At 42.8% G+C, this 19,774-nt stretch overlaps 2 protein-coding genes across 2 annotated transcripts; one reads left to right on the top strand and one right to left on the bottom strand.

Moving 5' to 3' along the window:
- Positions 1-523: 523 nt before the first annotated feature.
- cdr2a (cerebellar degeneration-related protein 2a) lies at positions 524-8,686 on the bottom strand. The gene is made up of 7 exons (XM_083648506.1): positions 8,527-8,686; positions 7,211-7,323; positions 4,983-5,131; positions 4,301-4,474; positions 2,081-2,395; positions 1,330-1,618; positions 524-911 (listed from the first exon to the last, which is right to left on the bottom strand). The coding sequence occupies exons 1-7, from the start codon at positions 8,603-8,605 to the stop codon at positions 648-650; spliced, it is 1,383 nt and encodes a 460-aa protein (XP_083504632.1). The 5' UTR covers positions 8,606-8,686; the 3' UTR covers positions 524-647.
- Positions 8,687-9,140: 454 nt separating this feature from the next.
- mfsd13al (major facilitator superfamily domain containing 13a-like) lies at positions 9,141-18,449 on the top strand. Its single transcript, XM_083649206.1, has 7 exons — positions 9,141-9,551; positions 9,973-10,287; positions 10,770-11,204; positions 11,456-11,610; positions 11,746-11,829; positions 12,670-12,813; positions 14,925-18,449. Exons 1-7 carry the CDS (start codon positions 9,345-9,347, stop codon positions 15,064-15,066), a joined length of 1,482 nt encoding a protein of 493 aa, XP_083505332.1. The 5' UTR covers positions 9,141-9,344; the 3' UTR covers positions 15,067-18,449.
- The last annotated feature ends 1,325 nt before the right edge of the window (positions 18,450-19,774 follow it).

Raw genomic sequence — 19,774 nt, 5'->3', positions numbered from 1 at the left:
TTGCATAATACATAAACAATGGTTATGTGTGTCTGCAAAGTGAATGCACAAACAATATTGAGTTTTAAAACCAAGCACCAAATGATCAAGTGGTCACAGGTTTAACTTGATATAGACATGGCTCAATACTGTTGTGCATGCACATAATACTTGTGGATTTGGAGGACAATGTACACATAGAATTCCCCTTTATGTTAGCTGAAGATACAGATACCACACATAAACCTAACAGTATATTGCTGCTTAAATAATATCCGCTAGGTACAGTATGTGTCACTGCACCAACTGTGGTTTCCTGAAGTTAAGTATTACTGGTTTATATCTGATGGATCTTTGCGTGGCCGTTACATGGGAGGACTTTGGAATTGGCATTCTTATTTTAAGCTAATTATTTTATGCTATTTTAAGATAAGGACGGAATAAGAGGAAGATAGCAAAAGTGCTCACTAACAAAAGCATTGATAATTCAAGTCGATAAGAAATAAAGAGGACTGCACCATGCCTAAGATGCACAGGGGTGCATTCTGTGCATAATGAATCTGCATAGCACTCTCTGGGATTCAGCTGTTTCAAGCCAAGCAACCTCAGAGCTTCTCACGGCAATGAATAATACACTTGGTAGAGTCCTTTGGCAAAAGCCCTGAGAATCAATGTCCCTGACTGGACTGTCGGCTCTCACTCAGGTCCTCTTTGGTCTTCTGGATGCAGGTGAAGATCTCCTTGAAGAGAGCCTTGTACTCTGGCTGCTGGCCGTCTTCTGAAGGCGCCGTGAGGTCGGACACGGCGGAGGCGCTGGAGCGGCGTGGGCGGGTGCAGCTGCTGACGTGGGGACTGGCGGGCGTCTGGACGGCTTTGTGGCTGAGCCCGTCTGCCCCCTGCTGGCACCGTTGCAGAAGCTCCTCGTATTTCACCTGGAGGATGAAACGCATTCGCATTTACAGTGTGCTACTATACTTTATCATATTCCTTACATTGTTTTCTGTCATGGTGTACCACTGAACAACAGTACTGTCAATTCTGCATTGTAAATGACCACACACAATGACACACACACACACACACACACACACACACACACACACACACACATATATATACATATATATACATATACATATACATGTACTGCACATGCTTCTTCTGACGCATGTGCAGTCACCACCCGCTTCTTTGCACCAGACAGCGAGGAGTTTCACCGGCAGGATCATGCTATTCCACTCAGTTCCCCTCCCCCCTGAACAAACCGATCGTTTTTCTTAATATAGTATTACTCGTGGGGGAGGGGGGGGGGGATCTGAGGTACACCACACATGCTAGGAACACGCCTACCTGCAGTGCACTGTACTGGGCGTCGACCTCATTCAGCAGAGAGATGCCCCTCTGTTTCACCGCCTCCGCTCGTCTAATACACATCTGTTCATGACCACGTCGGATCTCCTCCGTGTTCGTCCCTCTCAGAGGCTCCTCTACCTCCTCCTTCTCCACCTTCTCCTCCTCGTCCTCCTCACTCTGTCCCAGGCTGGGCTTCTCCTCCTCATCCTCCTCACTCTGTCCCAGGCTGGGCTTCTCCTCGGTGGCAAAGAACACTGTATCAGGCAGCAGGAGCTGGTCTGGCCGTCTGGAATTGGTGGGAGTGGAGAGAACAAGGAGGATTGTGAGTCTATATTGCAGTGGTTCCCAAACTGGGCTACACGGAGGTACTTGAGAGAAAGGGAAAATTTGAAAAATGTCAGAATAAATCGTGAAAATAAATAACGTTAAAATAAATCTGCTCAGGAGGCACTAATTGCAACTCCACTCCTTCACCCCATTTCTTATTTTTTAATGTTGTATTCTTCAAAATGTGGGTTATCATTCATTCATTGCATCATATGCTATAGTTTTCTCTTGCACGTTTCGAAGCAAAATGCTGTAGTCGGGTAATGGGGGTACTTCAGAATCAGAAATCAATCAACGAATAGTCTACTGTATTATTAGCAATTATACATGTTATAGGTCTTGTGGTCCTGCTGGTCAGAAAACAATATATCCAATCCGACACATCACTTTGAATCTAGTCTTTACAGAGCTCAGATCTAACCTGCTGGCACAGTCTGCACGCCACAGAACCTGGAGCTCCTCCACTTGGGCCTCCAGCTCCTCCTGCCTGGCCCGGCAGCCCTCCAGCAGGGCCAGCCGCTGCCCCAGAGACCCGTTCTCCCTGGTTGTCAGCTCAGTCTCCTGCTCCGCAGCCTCCCTGCGGCTCCGCTCCAAAGACACCTGCCTCTCCAGGGTCTGGACGGAGTGCTGGAGAGTCGCGCGCTCCTCCTCCGCGTCTTGCTCTCTGTATCGGTCATAGAGCGAGCCCTGGGGCGGCCACAGCTGATGCACACGCAGGCCCTCAGGAGCGAGACACCTGAGCCAGGGAGGGTCAATGGTTGATGGTTGATCATCAGATCGAAAAACGTTAAATATCCTATTATACAAAGAAACTGACTGGGAGCAAGTCTACGCGGCGTGCTACTTCCTGTTTGATGCTGATCGGATGTGCGTGCTCTTCTTTCATTTTTCATTCAGGGTAAACGGTTAAAACACAGACATCAGGAAATAGATTGAATCATTTTGGAACACTAGGATGACATGAATAATTGAATTTAACCAGGTTTTTAGTGAAGGTAATATTTTTGTTTGACATTGACTCACATTGCATTTGAGTAAATGTGAAGTTGCAGTTAAGAACAATTGGGAACTGGCATATACAGTAATGAGGCATGCAAGCAACAGTATTTAGTTACGCTGCTGATTCATAGGAGAGGATTTATTCCCTCCCACTAAAAACTCTGCTGGAGATTATGTTGAGAAGCCTTGGGGTCAGATTATGTGGAGCGGCTCTAGGTGACCCGGAGATGTCCAGTCAGCATATGGGGGCTAAGACACCGGTGCACTAGGAGACTTGATGTTACAGTCTTCATTTCAGTGTTCAAAAGTGTCTAACTATCCTTTTATTCTTTGTTTCTGATATTTACTTTGGTCTTATGTCAAGATGTTTAATTTTCAAATGTGTTTTAGGGCAAATATTCTTTCCCTCCATATTAGGGTTAAATATTTTTCCAGAAAATGAGGTATAGCGGGAAACGGGAAATTAAGCCCTATTTCCCGGGAATCCAGGGATTTCTTTTTTTTTTGCATAAACCTATGGGTTCCCAACCTGTTGCTGTAATGTATTTGTTGGCATCAATACTTATTAAAGAAAAAGAACGCCATTTATGTTAACCAACATTAAAAATTAGGATAATAAAGCCATTGTGTGCAGACTAGTATTGCAGTTTCACTCTGAAACGACCGTATATGCACATGAATAGAATCACCAAGCTTGTTTTTGCAGAATGTAAATACATTTCAGTTCTCAGCCCTGTGCTGCTTTTCTCTCACAACGTAGCAGATTTACTTGAAACGACTAAAAATGAAAAGTTCCAAATCAAAGTTTTACCACATGGGTCAAGAAATGTGGTCAAAACACGGCTCAATGGACTTAGTTCATTTCATTTCTCTCCCCGTCTCCTGCAAAGAGCAGCGCGCCCCCGGGAGCGCGCTCTGCCTGAAAAATCGCACATACCTGAAAAGTCTTCAGGTATGAATGCACTGCATTGCCCACCTTATGTTGAGATCATGGATGTATTATCTTCTTATAAGAATTAAAAGATGCTGAACTCCATATCTGGTGGCGGGTGTTGACAAATTACCGTATTAACTGCAGTAATGGTCATGGCGCAATTTTATTTAGCCCCAATAGGCTGCCTGTTGGTGCGCACTGCGCAGTTTTTCTTTTACATACATTTTTTCCCGTTTCCCGCTATTGTATTTCCCGGGAAACGGGAAATGGTTCAGGTGGAATTTTTTGAACCCGCCTACTCCATATCGCAATACACAAACTATGATAAACCGTCAACGGACATTCCAATTGCAGGAAATCTGTGTCAAAATTTTCAAGGTAACTTCCTGAGTTTACCTCAACAATATTGTGCATGGTACAATGCAATTTCCTCCCTGACAATAGTTCCACTTTCTTATGCTGTACTTCTGCTAACTAGTATCTGAGAGCAATAGTGGAGCTCTGTCTCAGACAGACAGACAGACAGACAGACAGACAGACAGACAGACAGAAAGACAGACAGACAGACAGACAGACAGACAGACAGACAGAAAGACAGACAGACAGACAGACAGACAGACAGACAGACAGACAGACAGACAGACAGACAGACAGAAAGACAGACAGACAGACAGACAGACAGACACACACACACACACACACACACACCTGTCATGGTGTAGGTCGTAGAGCTCCTTGAGACAGGACACGCTCTGCGCTCCCAGGCCGCGTCTCTCTGCCAGCTCCTTTTTGCTGCGCTCCACCTGGGCCGTCCTGAGCTCCTCCACCTGAGTCTGCAGGTCCTCCATGTGGGTCTGAAGCCCCTCGATGGTGTCTGTCAGACTATGGGCGGAGAAAAACTAGATTATGCGAGGAAGTAGTGCAAAGAGTTAGCACATTTATTCTAAACAGGGTCCCCACACCTTCTTAAACTTCATATTCAAGGACTAAACCTATTTACTATGTTGAAATAATAATAATAATAATTATTATTATTATTATAATGATGATAATAATAATAATAATAATAATAAATATTCTTGCACAAAATCTAGAAATTCAAGCACTTTCAAAGACCCATGTCTATTTAAAAAAACCTTCATGTCCTTGATATTTGTTCTCTCTCAAATTCACAAACTTTCAGGATTTCAAGGACCCGTGGGACTGGGAACCCAGTCTAAATTAAGGATCAACTTTGCGATACATTGCTGGGTACCAAAAACATGTACTTATCTATATAGACATGGTGTTAGGAGTGACTGACGGGCTGAATTATTATATAAAATATAAGTGACAAGCTAACAGGCAAATCCACTGATGAACTGGTAAGAGTTGACTGTAAGACTCTGACCTATGGATCTTTTGCTGGGCCAGGCGGTTGTCCTGCACCAGCCTGCGGTTGCCCTGCTCCAGATCCCTGGCTGAGACATCGAGCTGCTCATACACCCTGGCATGCTGGTCGTTCATCTCACGCAGCAGCTCCACCTGCTTGCTCATGTACTGGTGCGGAGGAGAGGAGAGGAGAGGAGAGGTAGGAGAAGGGAGAATCTTGTTTAAAGTTTGAATTCATGTTTGTTATTTACAGTATGGCACAGAACAACAAAGGCTGGTGTTTTTCAATGCATCTGCCTTTTTTTCACAGCAGCCATTTTGTGTCTAAAAGGCAGGAAGTAACACAGATGCAAACAAAACATTCATGAGGGCCCCAGCACTGGAACACACGTAAATGTATTGGAAGTTGGAAGCCCTCATTGCACCTGCTTGCACCTGTGTTACTTAACTTGGATTTGCATGGCACTCCATAATGTACACTAGAAAGTTGTGCCAGCTCCTGTCAAATAACTATGACATACTAAGTCTCAATTCATTTAAACCTTACCCTCTCTAAACCTTACCTGTCAATCATTTACGTATATCATTTGCATTGTATATTAACTATAAGCATCAGAGGCGGTTTGAGGTAAAGCCACTGCTCATAACCTGCAAAGGCCTATTTGAGAGAGAGGCGTCAACTGATGTTGTAAAGGAAACTTTGAACAACATTCTCAATCTCTTCATGAATGATAAGACACAAGTGATGTATTACAATCAATACAAGTATTGATTTCAAGATATCAATTAAATAAATGTCTCTGGTAGAAATCTGATCCTTTGTCTAACTCCTTTGTCTAAGAGTGTATTTTTAAATCGACTCAAACAGTAGCACAGCCCTAAATGATGACCAGGTGCTGGACTCCTAAGCTTTGACACTTACTGACATTACATGAGTGAAGGAGGTAAGAACGGGACAGACACTGTATAGGCCGGGATAGGGAAAGACAGTCAGTACATTTACATGCAGAGTTAAGTCGATCTATGGTTATAGCTTGATTAGGCTATTTACTCAGACTACTGTCCTTGTCCCAGTATAGAAGCACGGGTGGGAAATCGATTCTCCCCAAGTCTTGTGACTCTCCCCCCCCCCCCCCTGTTTTCTTCTTCAAGCAGGCTTTAAGCGGGGTTAGTGCTGACCTAGCAAGCTAACTTGAAATAGAGATCGTGATAGTTCCCAAACTCAACACAAACCACACATATAAACACAAAGCTGCCCCTTGTTAGCTCAATAATACAGTCGAAACTAAGATATTCCATTAGAATTTTTTTTTCTAGCCACAGATTTAGCTACTACTACATCAAAGAACTTCACATTTAGCTTTAGCTAATCGCTCCCTGGCCGCTAACATAAGTTCCTGTTGCCAAATCTTGCGAGAATGTGTTGCTGAAACAGAGACGGGTCTTGAACAAGTTTAATTTCTTTCTGTCTGAAAAATGCAGTGTCAGAATATTCAGAAGAGGCAGAGTGAGATGTATGGGATTAGGATTACCCTATCAAGCTCAATAAGCCCTCGAGCCACTGGCCCTCAGACTGCTGTAACCAAATTAAGGCACTTATCGTTATTGACCTGCTGCCAATGCATGCCATGTCCTGTAACTCAAATAGACCAGCACTGTCTGGCTATGCCCACATTAAATGTCTGTGCAGTGAATGAGGTCTGGCAGACTGTATATTTATATGTTTTACCTGAAACACTGGGTGAAAACGATGGCGAAAACCCACAAGTAAGCTATTGCGAAATCCCATCATTAGGGCTGTGCAATAAAATCGATACGGCAATATATCGCAATATTCTTCCACGCAATACTGTATCGATATTTTAGAAAAATATCGTGATATATCGCCATATAGATTTTTCGCATAACCGTGTGTTCAGTGACACAATAAGAATACTTTTTTAATTCAGTGCGTTCAGTAACACACTCAAAACTAAGTAGTTTGCACTCAATTTGTCCACTAAGTTATCAATATAAAGTGATGTACATATTATTACACTACCTGGGTGGTACACAGCGAGTTGTATTTTAGCTCCATTTCATCTTTTTCAAGGGGAGGTGAAGGAGGCCAGTTGATCTGATATGTAAATGTATCCTTTGCATGGCGAAATGGATTTGCATGAGGAAATGGATATGCCTTACATACAAGTTCACTGTAGCCTCACAATTTAAAATTTACACCACTTAGTCCATTCCTAACATGAGCACCTCGATTTCCTGCAGCTGCTCCTGGTTAGTGGAGTACATCTGCTGCAGCGCCTGCTCCAGCTCATGGTTCCTGTCAAGCAGGGTCTTGCCCAGCTCCGCCGCCAGATGGAGATCTGTAGAGACACAGGCAACCATGTAAACAAGACAATTCCAATGTCCAAACATAGGCAACGATAGAATTACATGCACATGAACAAGATAAAACAACATACACTTGAGCAAAGTGCAGTCTGCATGCATGAACACGCGCGTACACACACGCACGTACACGCACGCACGCACGCAGCACACACACACACACACACACACACACACACACACACACACACACACAGAGTTATCTACTGCAGCACTGGTGAGTCAACAAGGGATCTAGGGCATACTCATACCTTGGGATTTGGCTCAAATTTAAGAAGATATAAAAGGTAAATGCTAGACTAATATTTAATCATGACACAAAATGTATTCTCATAAATCAAGAAAGACAAATCTTGTGATCACACTTTCGCCCTCTAACCTGTTATCTCCATGTCTTGACCTTGTCAAGTAAGGGAGTGTTTACTGGCCCTCTCTAAAGTGACTACACCAGGCTTTATGCAACATTATACTATACAATTAATCAAATGGTTACCCCCCCACCCCCCCCACCCCCCCCCCCCCCCCCACACACACACACACACACACACACACACACACACACACACACACACTCAGGCAATTAACAGTGTATGCGCCAAGGAACTTTGTCCTTTACTCAAGTGTCCCATGTTGGCACATAGATCTACAGCCACTGATGTGGAGCTGTCAGAGCACACAGCACAGCAGCTTGCATGCACACAAGCAGCAATTGGCATCGTTGAACACAACATGGGGAAATGACAGCCTCAGGATATCCTGACTGCAACAGAGAGCTCTCAGGGTTTTTCTGAATTTCCCCCCATGACCAGTGTGGTCAGCAAAGTGTGAGTGTCACAAGAGTAGGCTATGAGTTTGTGTGCACACTTTAGCGCTTCTGTCCCCATGATTTGATTACTTCAATAAAGCACAATTGATTGTCAATTATGAGTTCATGTCCTGTATTATGTTGTCAACAGTGATAAAAACCAATCTGCTGATTTCATGCTCACATAATTAACACATGACACATGGTGAAGGACATTTTTGATATTTTCCACTCTGTACGACAAAATAACGGAGAAATTGACGTTTTGCACAACCTATTAGCTTAACTGAAACACTCATAATAATAACAAGCCGAAGTCAAGCAGTTTCTGGGGCGCGATGGGCGCGACCAGAGGCTATGCAGCAGCCCTTACCGCGTTCAAGGTCCTGCTTGCTGTACCAAGGCTCCCCATCCTTCTCAAACTCTTCCTCCACTATCATGTCAGTTAGCATTCTCCAGCCACGGAGACAGTGAGGACTCCACCTGACAGAAACCTGGAACACCGGTAAGGTATCCTTCCACAACAGAGTTGACTGGTCTGGCGTTCACCACCAGCGTCACCGTGTGCAGTGTGGAGTGCATCCTCTGGTGGCGCAGTCTGTTGTCTCTACGGCAACGTGGCAAATCTGCGCCCACCACCGGTGAACAAGTAAACTTCCGTGTCCCTGGTAGGGGAACGGTCTCGGGGGGAGATATTATTTTTATGAATTCAATGTACAGCGAGCCCTCCTTTAACTGGATCACACTTTCATTTGATTGTCTAACGTTAGAAAAATCCCCCAACATTTTAAATTAAGGTTGGGGGGGGGTCGCCTTTGTAACTTCCTGATATCAACCCCCTTAGCTGACGAGCAGTTTTACTGGCAAATCAGGAGGCAGTGGGTGGAACCAAAGGCCGCTTCTAACCAATAAAAATGATTGTTTGTTATATTTCCGCACCGCCCATTTCTGCAGACAGACACACAACAAGTCGAGTTTGACAGGATTTCAGACAGTTTACGCAAATAACCTAAGTTAACGCTAACGCTAAATAGCGAACCTATTTTCCTCGTGAAGACATTTGTCTGTTCTCGCGAAGTTATTCATTATAAATATGTGAAAAAAGCAACAGTGTTGGAGGGAACAGCAATTACGGTATTCGTCCTAACTCCTAACTACATGTAGGTGAGCAGGTACGTTCAACTACCCAGCATGGCCATGATGGAGGAGAAACCTGGACGTGCCTACGGCGGCGGAATTATGCGACAGCTGACGAATCTCGGGGTCAATCGTGTCGCATTGAGCTACTCCATGACGACTCTGGGAGCTGGGGTGATGAACAGTATATTCAGCTTCTACTATGTCAAGCTCTTTCTCAACAAGTACAAGATATCCGAAGGAGCATTTCACAAGTCGCAAGTGAGTATTACACATGAAACAATAGACCATTTTCACGGGTCAATTTTGTGTCGAAAAGGCAGAATAAACACGGGTGCAAGCAAACCACTAATGAGGGTTTCCAAATTCCAATCATGGAAGTTTGAAACCCTCATTAGTGTTTTGCTTGCACCTGTGTTTACCCTGCCTTTTCGGCACAAAATTGCCCCGTGAGAAGGGTCTATTATGCATGATGCTGTTGTTATTATTATGCAATATGCAGGCTTTTTAAACAGTCATCATACTCAGGGAAGTGTGCTACAGCCTTGAACACTGTCTGGTGTATTGAAGGAATATATACAGTCAATGATTGAAGCGGCTTGAAATTGAATCTCAAGAACATAGCTACTTTTTTGGAACACTGTTTTTGTACCTTACTCTTAATCCCCCTGCCCCCTCACAGGTGGTGTACATGGTGTGGAATGCAGTGAATGACCCTCTCTTTGGCTACCTGCAAGATAACTCCCAGGTGCCCTGCTGGTCACAGCGTCGCCTCTCCATCCTGTATGGCGCTCCCCTCTACTCCCTGGCTTTCCTCATAGCCTGGTTCCCATGGCGATCCTACGCCCCTGGTGAGTGGCTGAGCGGCCTCCACTTGACGGTGGCACTGTGTGCCTTTGATGGCATGCTGACCTTCGTGCTGCTGGCGCAGTGTGCCTTGTTTGCGGAGATTTCCAGCCACCATCAGAGCCGTCTACGACTCATCAAATACAACCAGGTGAGAATGGGAATGGGGGCTGCACTGTGAATCGTATTTCCATCGTATTTCCACCATATGAACATTGGCAATAAACACATCGCAAAGACTGCCTGAAACGCAAGTGAATAACAAAAATTATTTTATTTACACGCGCCATGCATTCACACTCAGTATGCGATTGTTTTGTCTTGTGTTGTAAATCCAGCGTGCACTTTTTTCCCTTGCAGCGGTGCGCTCCACCCCTCCGCCAAAGCCCAAACACTGTTTTACAATATTTGTTTATCACAAGTCATATCATCATTGCAATATTGAACAACGTTATCGCACATTGCAGATTTTCCTCATCGCGGAGGATGGGAATGGGGATTTAGTGTTGATCTCTTCAACATACCAACGTATAACTGCCTCCGGCTTTCTTCCTTCCCAGTAGAGGGTAGTATCCCCTTAGCCATCACTATATCTGTCCTCCCCTCCCCTATCCTCTGCCTTCTCTTTCCCAGGTGGCTTCTCTCATTGGGTCCTCCAGCATCCTCTTCTGTGGCGTGATCTCCAGAAACATGGAAGACTTTGCAGCCTTCCAAGCCTTCGCAGTGCTGATTGCTGTCCTGGCCTGTGGCTGCATGCTGTACACAGGCCTCCACAGTGAGAGCCGCTTTGATAACAAAGGATCTGCGCCAGGGTCGCCGGGGGGCGGGGCTGCTGACCAGACTCGCGGCCAATCACCACTTTCGCTCTCCTCGGTTACGACCATGATGTGCCAGATCTTGACCAACAGGGACTTCCAGCTCTTTGTGTTCATGAACTTCTTCCAGGTTTTCATGTTGGCTTTCTTCAACAATTTTACCATGATATTTGCTGAGCACCTAATTCCTCAAGATGTGCTGCCCCCACTGGCCAAGAGCATCATGTACGGAGCTGGTTTCATCTGTCCACAGGTATTGTGCGCCCCTGAGGCTTGGTTTGGTTTCAAATGATACGATAGGAGATGGAGCATTGGTGCATGATGGGCCAATCTACCGTACAATTGCTTTTTAAAGTGCCCTTTTATCATACATGTCATTATTACCTTATTGATTTCTTAATGTGAATCTCTTGCAGTCTTGTACCAGGTTTGGCACTTTTTGTGAATATGACCTGGAGTTTCAATGACTATTGATTATGTCTCAACTCCTTTTCTCCCTCCTAGTTGTTGGTGTTGAGTAGTCAGAGTCTGCTCCAAGACCTTGGCTACTACAGGATCATCCTCGTCACGTTCTACATAGAGGCTGGAATGGCTGTCGTGATGCTGGCGCTGGGACCTCACCACTACTACATCCTGGCATTTTTCCTCACCAGTAACATGTGAGCTTCCATGATTCCTGACTGTCATATATATTGTTTTACATAAACGAGAATTAAAAGTTCAGAACGTTCATTCCTTTTAGATGGAGGTACCTCTACGAGTATGTACTGTATCTGCTCTCCTTTATCTTCTAGGGTCATTATTCAGGCAGCCTTCAGTCTGTTCAACTTGCCTTTGGCTGACATAATTGACTCGGACCTGCAGAAGTACAAGCGCAGGTAAAACAAAAAAAAATACATACAATTATTAATTTCTTTACATTATATGGACACTGTGACCTCCTCTGTCCCATTCACCCATCACATACATCATCATCATCATCAACTCTTTATTGACAGACACATAGGTCCAATAAGAAGACACACAAGCAAGAAAAAAAAAAAAAACACTACATTTAAAACACAAAAAATAAAACAATCAGAACACTACAGTAAGGCACTATACCAGTGTTTCCAAATGTACGATTGGTATTTCACACTACTGAAACTGGGTTGAGTCAGCAGCATGATAATCAAATTACATCAATCAAATTATACAGATGTAGAGCACTTCTCCATCTGATGTTTGATTACACTTACGGGAATTGTTACTGTGCTTACAGCTTTTATGTTTTTACAAGAGCACATGACATTTGAAAATCCTATTGTTGTGTTGTACATCCATTTGTAACATGCATTTGACTGTTAATTAGATATCTTAATATGATTGCCTTGTTACACATGTGATGTGACATGCATATTATTACATTACTATCAAAATGATTGCGCTGAATACTCTGCTACATCTCATTGCACCTTGTACATATTTGTTTAAATTGCACATTTTTGGTTTGCCACACTTGGTTGTTGTTAATACTGTTATATACCTGTTTATTTCTTTGAATATTTTCTATCTTAATATCTGTCTATATCTTGTATATTTCTTCTAACTTATTGTGTTCCTTATGTAACTTATAACTTGTGCATCAACCAGACCAGGTTAATTTCCTTCTAGCCTATGTGTAAACATACCATGGCCAAATAAAATAATACTTCTAATTCTTGTTTTCTCCTCTGTAGTTCCCCTCTCTCCTCCATGGTGTTTGGGACAAATGCTCTGTTTACCAAGCCAGCTCAGTCTCTGGCCCCGATGCTAGTGCTTAACATCCTCAACCAGTTTGGCTATGAAGAGCTGAAGGAGGCAGGAGGGGATTCAAACCCAAGGTGAAGACAATTTCTTACTGGTAATTTACTCAAATGTCAAGAGCCAGACCAGATGACTTTTGAGTCATTCCCTCTGCCAAAGGAGGTTATGTTTTTGGTGTGTTTGTCTCTCTGGGTCAAATTTCATGAAACTTTGTGGAAGGGTGTCGCATGGGCCAAGAAAGAACCCATTACATTTTGGACCGGATCCGATCCGACTCATGATGTTTGCATAATTATCATAGTAGGGCATTGGCCTTGGTGCATGCAGAGTCCTGCACGGGCTGAGAAGTGAAGTAGGGGAGACTTATCTGTCCAACTTGTTGGCTCCAATCAAACACCTTGAGTCCGCGGCTGATTTTTATTATTTTTTTAATCAAGTTTTTTATTCTTTCAAATTGGAAAAAAGTAACTTCATGTGAAGGTATATAGTTAATTAAAGATATTTAAAGGAGGTATATGATTCCTTTACTAGAAAATAAAATCGAATTTGTGCCTCATTTGCACAGTTTTAGCCTTGCTCCGATTTGCTACAGGATATGTTTTCCTTTCCAAATGGTTTTAATTCTTCATGCTGGAATGGATATCATAAAAACTCATAATTACATTTACACAATCACAATCATAGAGGTACCGTAAATTCCGGACTATAAGCCGCGGCTTTTTTCCCGTTTTTTGGCCCCTGCGGCTTATATAACGGTGCGTCTTATCTATGGATTTTTTCAGAAAAAAAAAAAAAAATACAAATAAAATCTCTCTTTTTTAGCACTCTTTCTAACTATAAATCCACTTCTGTTTTAATTTCCTCTCTTGCCCTCTTTTCACCACACCGCGGACACTGTGTGCACTGTAAAAATAAACAACGGTGGTGTTGTGTTATGTTGTTTTGTTGAAATGTTACGGTAATACGGTAAATGGGAGCTTCCTCAAACAGCCATCTCTTTCCCGACAATCCCCTCTGTGCGTGACCACTTACATATGGTAATTACGGTAAGCAAACGGCCACTCGGCCATCAACTCCCTCCCCCGACTACCAGGAGAAAATCACAAACTTCGGCGAATTCACACAAAGGAAGATCAAGGAATATTCCATCGAACCGGAGCAGATCATAAATATGGATGAAGTGCCTTTGACGTTCGACCTGCCACTCACTCGGACTGTTAACAAGAAGCGCCCTGGAGGATTCTTTCACCAAAAAAAAGCTTTGCTCGTTCTCGACAGCATGAGAACGAGCAGTAGAAGCAACACTCTCACTTACCATGGGGAAGGTACGCAGAAATTCACACGACGCAGCTTTCAAGTTGAAAGCAGTCAATCTCGCATTAAAAGAGGGAAACAGAGCAGCCGCGCATAACCTGGGCATCGATGAGTCAATGGTGAGGCGTTGGACGGTGCAGCAGGAGGAACTGTCTCAGCACGGAATATTATAGGAGTGTGAAAACATCCACAATCACCAACGGGTTCCAAAACGCTGGACTGCTGCGGGATGAAGAGGATGACGCCGCCACAGCTGGCGCTGAGGGCCGTCAGAGGCTTCAGAGGCTGTTCGATGCCGACAGTGATGAAGAGGAGTTCGTTGGTTTTGAGTGACAATGAAGGAGAGAGGAGAGTGGTTGACGAAGCCACCCTGAACCTGTTCGTTTCCGACACTGAAGATGAGGACTTTGGTGGTTTCAGTACGCAGGAAGAAGAGGAAGACGAGGATTAGTGACTTGACTTCTCTGGTTACAGGTTTGCTGCACATATAGCCTATTGTTGTGTGATTTTGTCTGGGGATTAGTGACCTGACTTTTGTTTTGTTTTGTTGAAATGTTAATAAATGGGAGCTTCCCCAAACAGCCATCGCTTTCCCGACATTCCTCTCTGTGCACGAACCCTTTCATATGGTAATTAAACATCAAAACACCCGCGGCTTATAGACCGGTGCGGCTTATAGAAGAAAAAAATAGTAAATTTTGGTCCCGCGGCTTATAGACCGGTGCGTCTTATAGTCCGGAATTTACGGTAATTACATTTTTCATAGAACCTAATTGTCAATGAGAACAGTGTGCAAAAAGTTCAAAGAGGGAGAATACCATAACCATTGCATGTGTAAATAAATGTGACACTGATTAGTTGTCCTTTTTTCCAGCTCCTTGGAGAGCCTCCACAGGGTCATGTTCTTCTTAGTGTGTCTGGTGCCCATGTGTATCGCTGTGCTGCAAGTTCTGGCCTGGAGGCCGTTCTCCATACGCAGCAGTCACACAGTTGACACAAAGTACATCGACGGCTAACTTCAACGTTTTCAACATCGCCGATGCTGGCTTGCTATGCTGATAGCTGTATTCCTTTGGTTGGAATTTGGGGAAAGTTTGTTGTAAGTATGTATTGTATTGTAAGTGATCAAATCGACAGTTTTCTATTGTTATTTTATAAATTGGGTGTGAGTTCAAGACTATATAGGTGAATGGGTGTTGTACACCTATACATCTTCTCTGTTTACTAACCGGTGACAAGAAGCGGACAACAACAAACACATTTAAAATAAAGTTGTCTGCAATACAATGGAGATCAATTGTAAACTATACAAGAAGGAAGGGGTCTTCTTCCTCAGTTACTCCCATAATTGGCAATAAAGATCTAGGGATTATGGGTAATTGGGGAGCTTTACTCTGATAATGTAATCATGCCCTTTCTACAGAATCAAACTCAGTTTGATACCATGGCGTAATCACTTTTTGGGATTCTGTAAATATTTAATTTCATATGAAAAGACACTCTTGTGCCTGTAGCTAGTCTGTTCAACAACTTTATCACGTTCATTTCAGATTTTCACTGGATCCCTACACCAGGGATCCAGAGGCTGAGTGTGAGATAGAGATGACTGGATTGAAAAACACCCTCTCATGCACATTACTGTAACATACCCAAGAAAATGTAGGCAAAAAAAAGACGGCTTTCTCATTAAATTTGATCCTACGCATTAAGTTCCTATATTCATTGCCTCACGCAGTGTCCTAGCATTTGCAAATCTTGGTCAGTGATCTCCAAACAGGTTAAACAGCATTCTTCAATGCAGAACTGAAAAGAATCCAGGTCTAATTCTGCTCACTCTCCCGGATAGAAACCTTTCCCCAAGTCGCTCTAATCTTAATATGCTTCTTCAAAAAGCACTTGTTTAGTCTAGGAACTGTTTTGACTATAGAAACTTGTGTGCTAGATCCAACGGCAGTAAAATATTGTATTTTATTGGGGATATGGAAAATGTTGATAAACTGAGTGCCTGCAGTCACCCTTTTACATGGGGCAAAGGTGCCTCTGAGTGCCACAGGGTAATTGTGTTCAAGGTGGTATTTCCCTGTCTTACTGTATACTGTGAAGTAGCTACACCCAGATTTAAGTCATAAAAATCGACTGTAGGGGTAGGAAGGATTTATTTCTCTGCACTTTACTTTTTTGCCTATATAAAATGGGGGGGGGGGGGGGGGATGGAAAATTTGAATTCCATTGTTGAATACTTGAATATACTGTATGTGTCCCCTAGTTTTTCACAATTTTGTTTCACTGATATTTTGGGACTATTCTGTGAGTGGAAATGATACAAAAGTGAAATAGAAGATAAGTTGACATGAAAACACTTCTGTATTCACATCTTTCTGTATTCAACTCATACCAATCTGGGAACCCAACGGTAAAAGAAAAAATCTGATGCAAGTCGAAAGTCTGTCTCCAGAGATTAACCTCATACTGACTCGGTCAGGACCCCTTGGGGTCACTTTTAACGCTCGGGGTACCCCCGTTTTTGTCATGTGACGCAGGGTAGTCCAACAGACTGCTATAGAACTCCAATAATGTCTGAAATTGACACCATGCGACAATGAAAGAAAATGTTGGCCAGTAAGGGGCTCGTGGCTGGGGGTGGTGGAGGGCGTAAAGATTTGCCTCCGATGCCGGAGACCGGGGTTCGATTCCCAGCATTTCCAAAGTCTACATTTCAACCCTAAGGCACATTTAACATTTGTGTTATTTAATATAACCCTAACCGTAACCAAGTTGTTTAGTTGCCTAACCATAACCGTACCACAGGTTTTGGCTACGTTCTTGTGACGTTGGAAAAAAATCACATCCGGGTTTTGACGTAAGTAAGGCTACTCCTGATTGGTCTATTCTCTCATGCTACAAACTGACATTGTGCTGCAAATGGACACCTCGTGCTCCAAACGGACACACATGTCACTGTCACGTATAGACGCGGCTGGACGAAAACGTTCGCATCGAAAAATTATGAAAAATATGCGCCAAGGCTGGGGGGGTCCTGACCAAACGTCACTATTTGACAAGTTGGGAGTGAGAATGTGTTCGGTTTTCTGTTTCATTGGATCACTGAATGTTTTGCCTCATCCTTATAGTCGTTGATGTGCCTTTCCGCAAACTCCAGCCATGTTCCAGATGTGCCTGTTTTTTCAGGAGTGGCTAGTAGCTACTTGACCACACAGTCCAGATGAGTAAAATACTGTACTGACTGTTCTAATCTCCTATCACAGCCAAGTAACTGTAGTTCTGTCAGAGTGGTCTTCAGTTTGGTCAGACAATCGACTTTCGGAAGTGCGGAGAGGTAGTTCTAAATGATAATCTTCCCATTTACTAAAGATGGAGCTCCCTGTGCTCTTGAGACTTCCCAACACTTTAGAAATTGTTATATGACGGTAGTGTAATTTGTAGGATCTTAGAGATGCAAGCGTATAATTCTAAATCATGATTGATCAGGTCAATTGGCCACAGGTGAATTCCAGTCAAGTTGTAGAGAGTCTAGGGACTTTCAGAGGAATTTGGATGCACTCAATTTGGAGTGGCATTGTTAAGGGGTTGAACATTTGACTCAATTCTTTCATTTTTAAGTCAAGTTATTCTTCATTGGGACAGTTTGCAGTGGAGACATGACAGAGAAAGGGGGACACATCACAGGTTGGATTTGAACTGTGCCTTATAGCCAACCGAGCCACCATGAAACCCCTCAGCTTTTCACTGTAAAATTGTAGATTAAAAAAATAAAATAAACCCACTTTGACATTATGTGTTAGAGTGCCAAAGTCATGCCCTCTTCCGTTATATCCTATATTTAAGTGTTGGACGGAGTGAAATAGTCTGATTCTAAATATAACTGAATCGCAATATTTTCATAAGCATTTTATGAAATGTCTGGAAAAATGAATGGCGGATGAAATCCCTTGGTGCGTATGCCTAACACAGAAGGGAGCGTGACTTTGGGACTCTTATTGTGTGTAGGTGAGTGACAAAAATAAATGAATTGTAACTTAAGGTTGCAAAACTGAATGCTGAAAAAGTCATGGGGGCTGAATACATTATAGGCGCAGTATCAGTGAAACAAAACGGGTGGTACTGTATCACTACGAACAATATGAGTCCAATATTTCTTACAAACATATGAGGTTGTAAATGGTTTGCTTCAAGTTACTTTGATAATGTGATAATAGTTTTCATAAAAGCAAGACACTCCCAACCATACACTGGAAATGTATCTAAAACATTTTAACGTTTTAATTTTCTTTTATAATTTTACATTGTAGCTTATGTGTATTATAGGCTACTAACACTTATTGGTATTGTGCCTTTCTCCTTTTGTGAGTTTTTCAGTGTGGCTATACTTGGTAATGAATTAAAAGCATTTTGTACACAACCATGCCCAGAATTACTTTGATATTTGCACACACAAATATGTGATCAGTCATTCTCTGAAGTAACCTCTGATATCAGTCACTCTCAAAGTTTCTTCAAACATCTTTATTACCACTAATGGCCAGAGGTTGGCACTGTCATGGGACTGTTGAATACAATAAGCATTATTTGTCCCTGTGATTTCCCATACAAAATCAACAATACATACATACATGTGGGTCCTATGCCTTATTCTGCATCTGCAAAAATGATTATTTTATGACACCGGTAGCTTTCCCAATTATGTGGCAGATATTACTCTGTTAAAATCACAGGGAACTCATGACATTTCTACAATTCTGTAATTGTGTGTGTGTGTGTGTGTGTGTGTTTACCAGGATAACAGTGGAATATTACTGACATGGTTGCTCCAAATAGGATACAATTTGAGAGGTACTCTTATAATTGCAGCAACAACAAAAATGGTGGAGGTGCTCAGGAAATCACAATCAACAGACCTTAGCTCAGGGGTGGGCAACTATTTTTCATGGGGGGCCACATGAGAAACCCAGATTGTTGCCGGGGGCCGAACAAATATTGTCATGCCGTAACCTATGGATGGGCAACTTTGATGATAGAGAGGGCCACAAAAAAAATTCCTCGCTACCAGATTTAGCTGAGGGCTGAACGGCGCCAGTGTGAAAAATTTTGGCCATTTGAAGCCAGGTTTAGAGGAATAACTCATTTTAAATTAACAATTGTGATGTCATTATTCAGTCTTAACCACCAATATTTGGTCGTTTTCCTCACTCACTGACATAGGAGTGACTCACTCCTATGTCACCACCTGCTCTCCCTTCAGGGCTTGAAATTAACTTTTTTCACCACCTGCCAATATGGTTGCTAGATTTTAAAGTTACCAGCCAATTAGAATTTCCACTAGCCGAAATGTTTTTCTTGAAATAAACCAGAATGTGAATGGGTTCATTTAAGCATAAGTATCAGTAAGTGGCCCGGGATTCTCAAAGCCTGTGTTGAGGGTCACACAAGAACAAAAATGCACTCTTGAAGCTAAATAAATCCAAAACCAACAAGTTAATTATTTATATTTCTACTTCAATGTAGAACAGTCATTTCTTACACATGAGATTACTTTTAGCCTTTTAGTCATAAATATTATTGAAAGATATTCCATATTCCAGACTGAAATGCTATAACAGAAGAGTATTGCCCAGAATGACATGAACATTTGGACACTTATTCAGCGTGTATATTGCATGTTGCGTTCAAGTGCACTGTAATTCTTTTTTTTTTTTTTTGCAATTC

Source organism: Poromitra crassiceps, assembly GCF_964638095.1.
Source record: "Poromitra crassiceps genome assembly, chromosome: 13".
Taxonomy (NCBI): domain Eukaryota; kingdom Metazoa; phylum Chordata; class Actinopteri; order Beryciformes; family Melamphaidae; genus Poromitra; species Poromitra crassiceps.
Note: the sequence above shows the minus strand (reverse complement) of the source record. Positions and strands in the feature narration are given on the sequence as shown.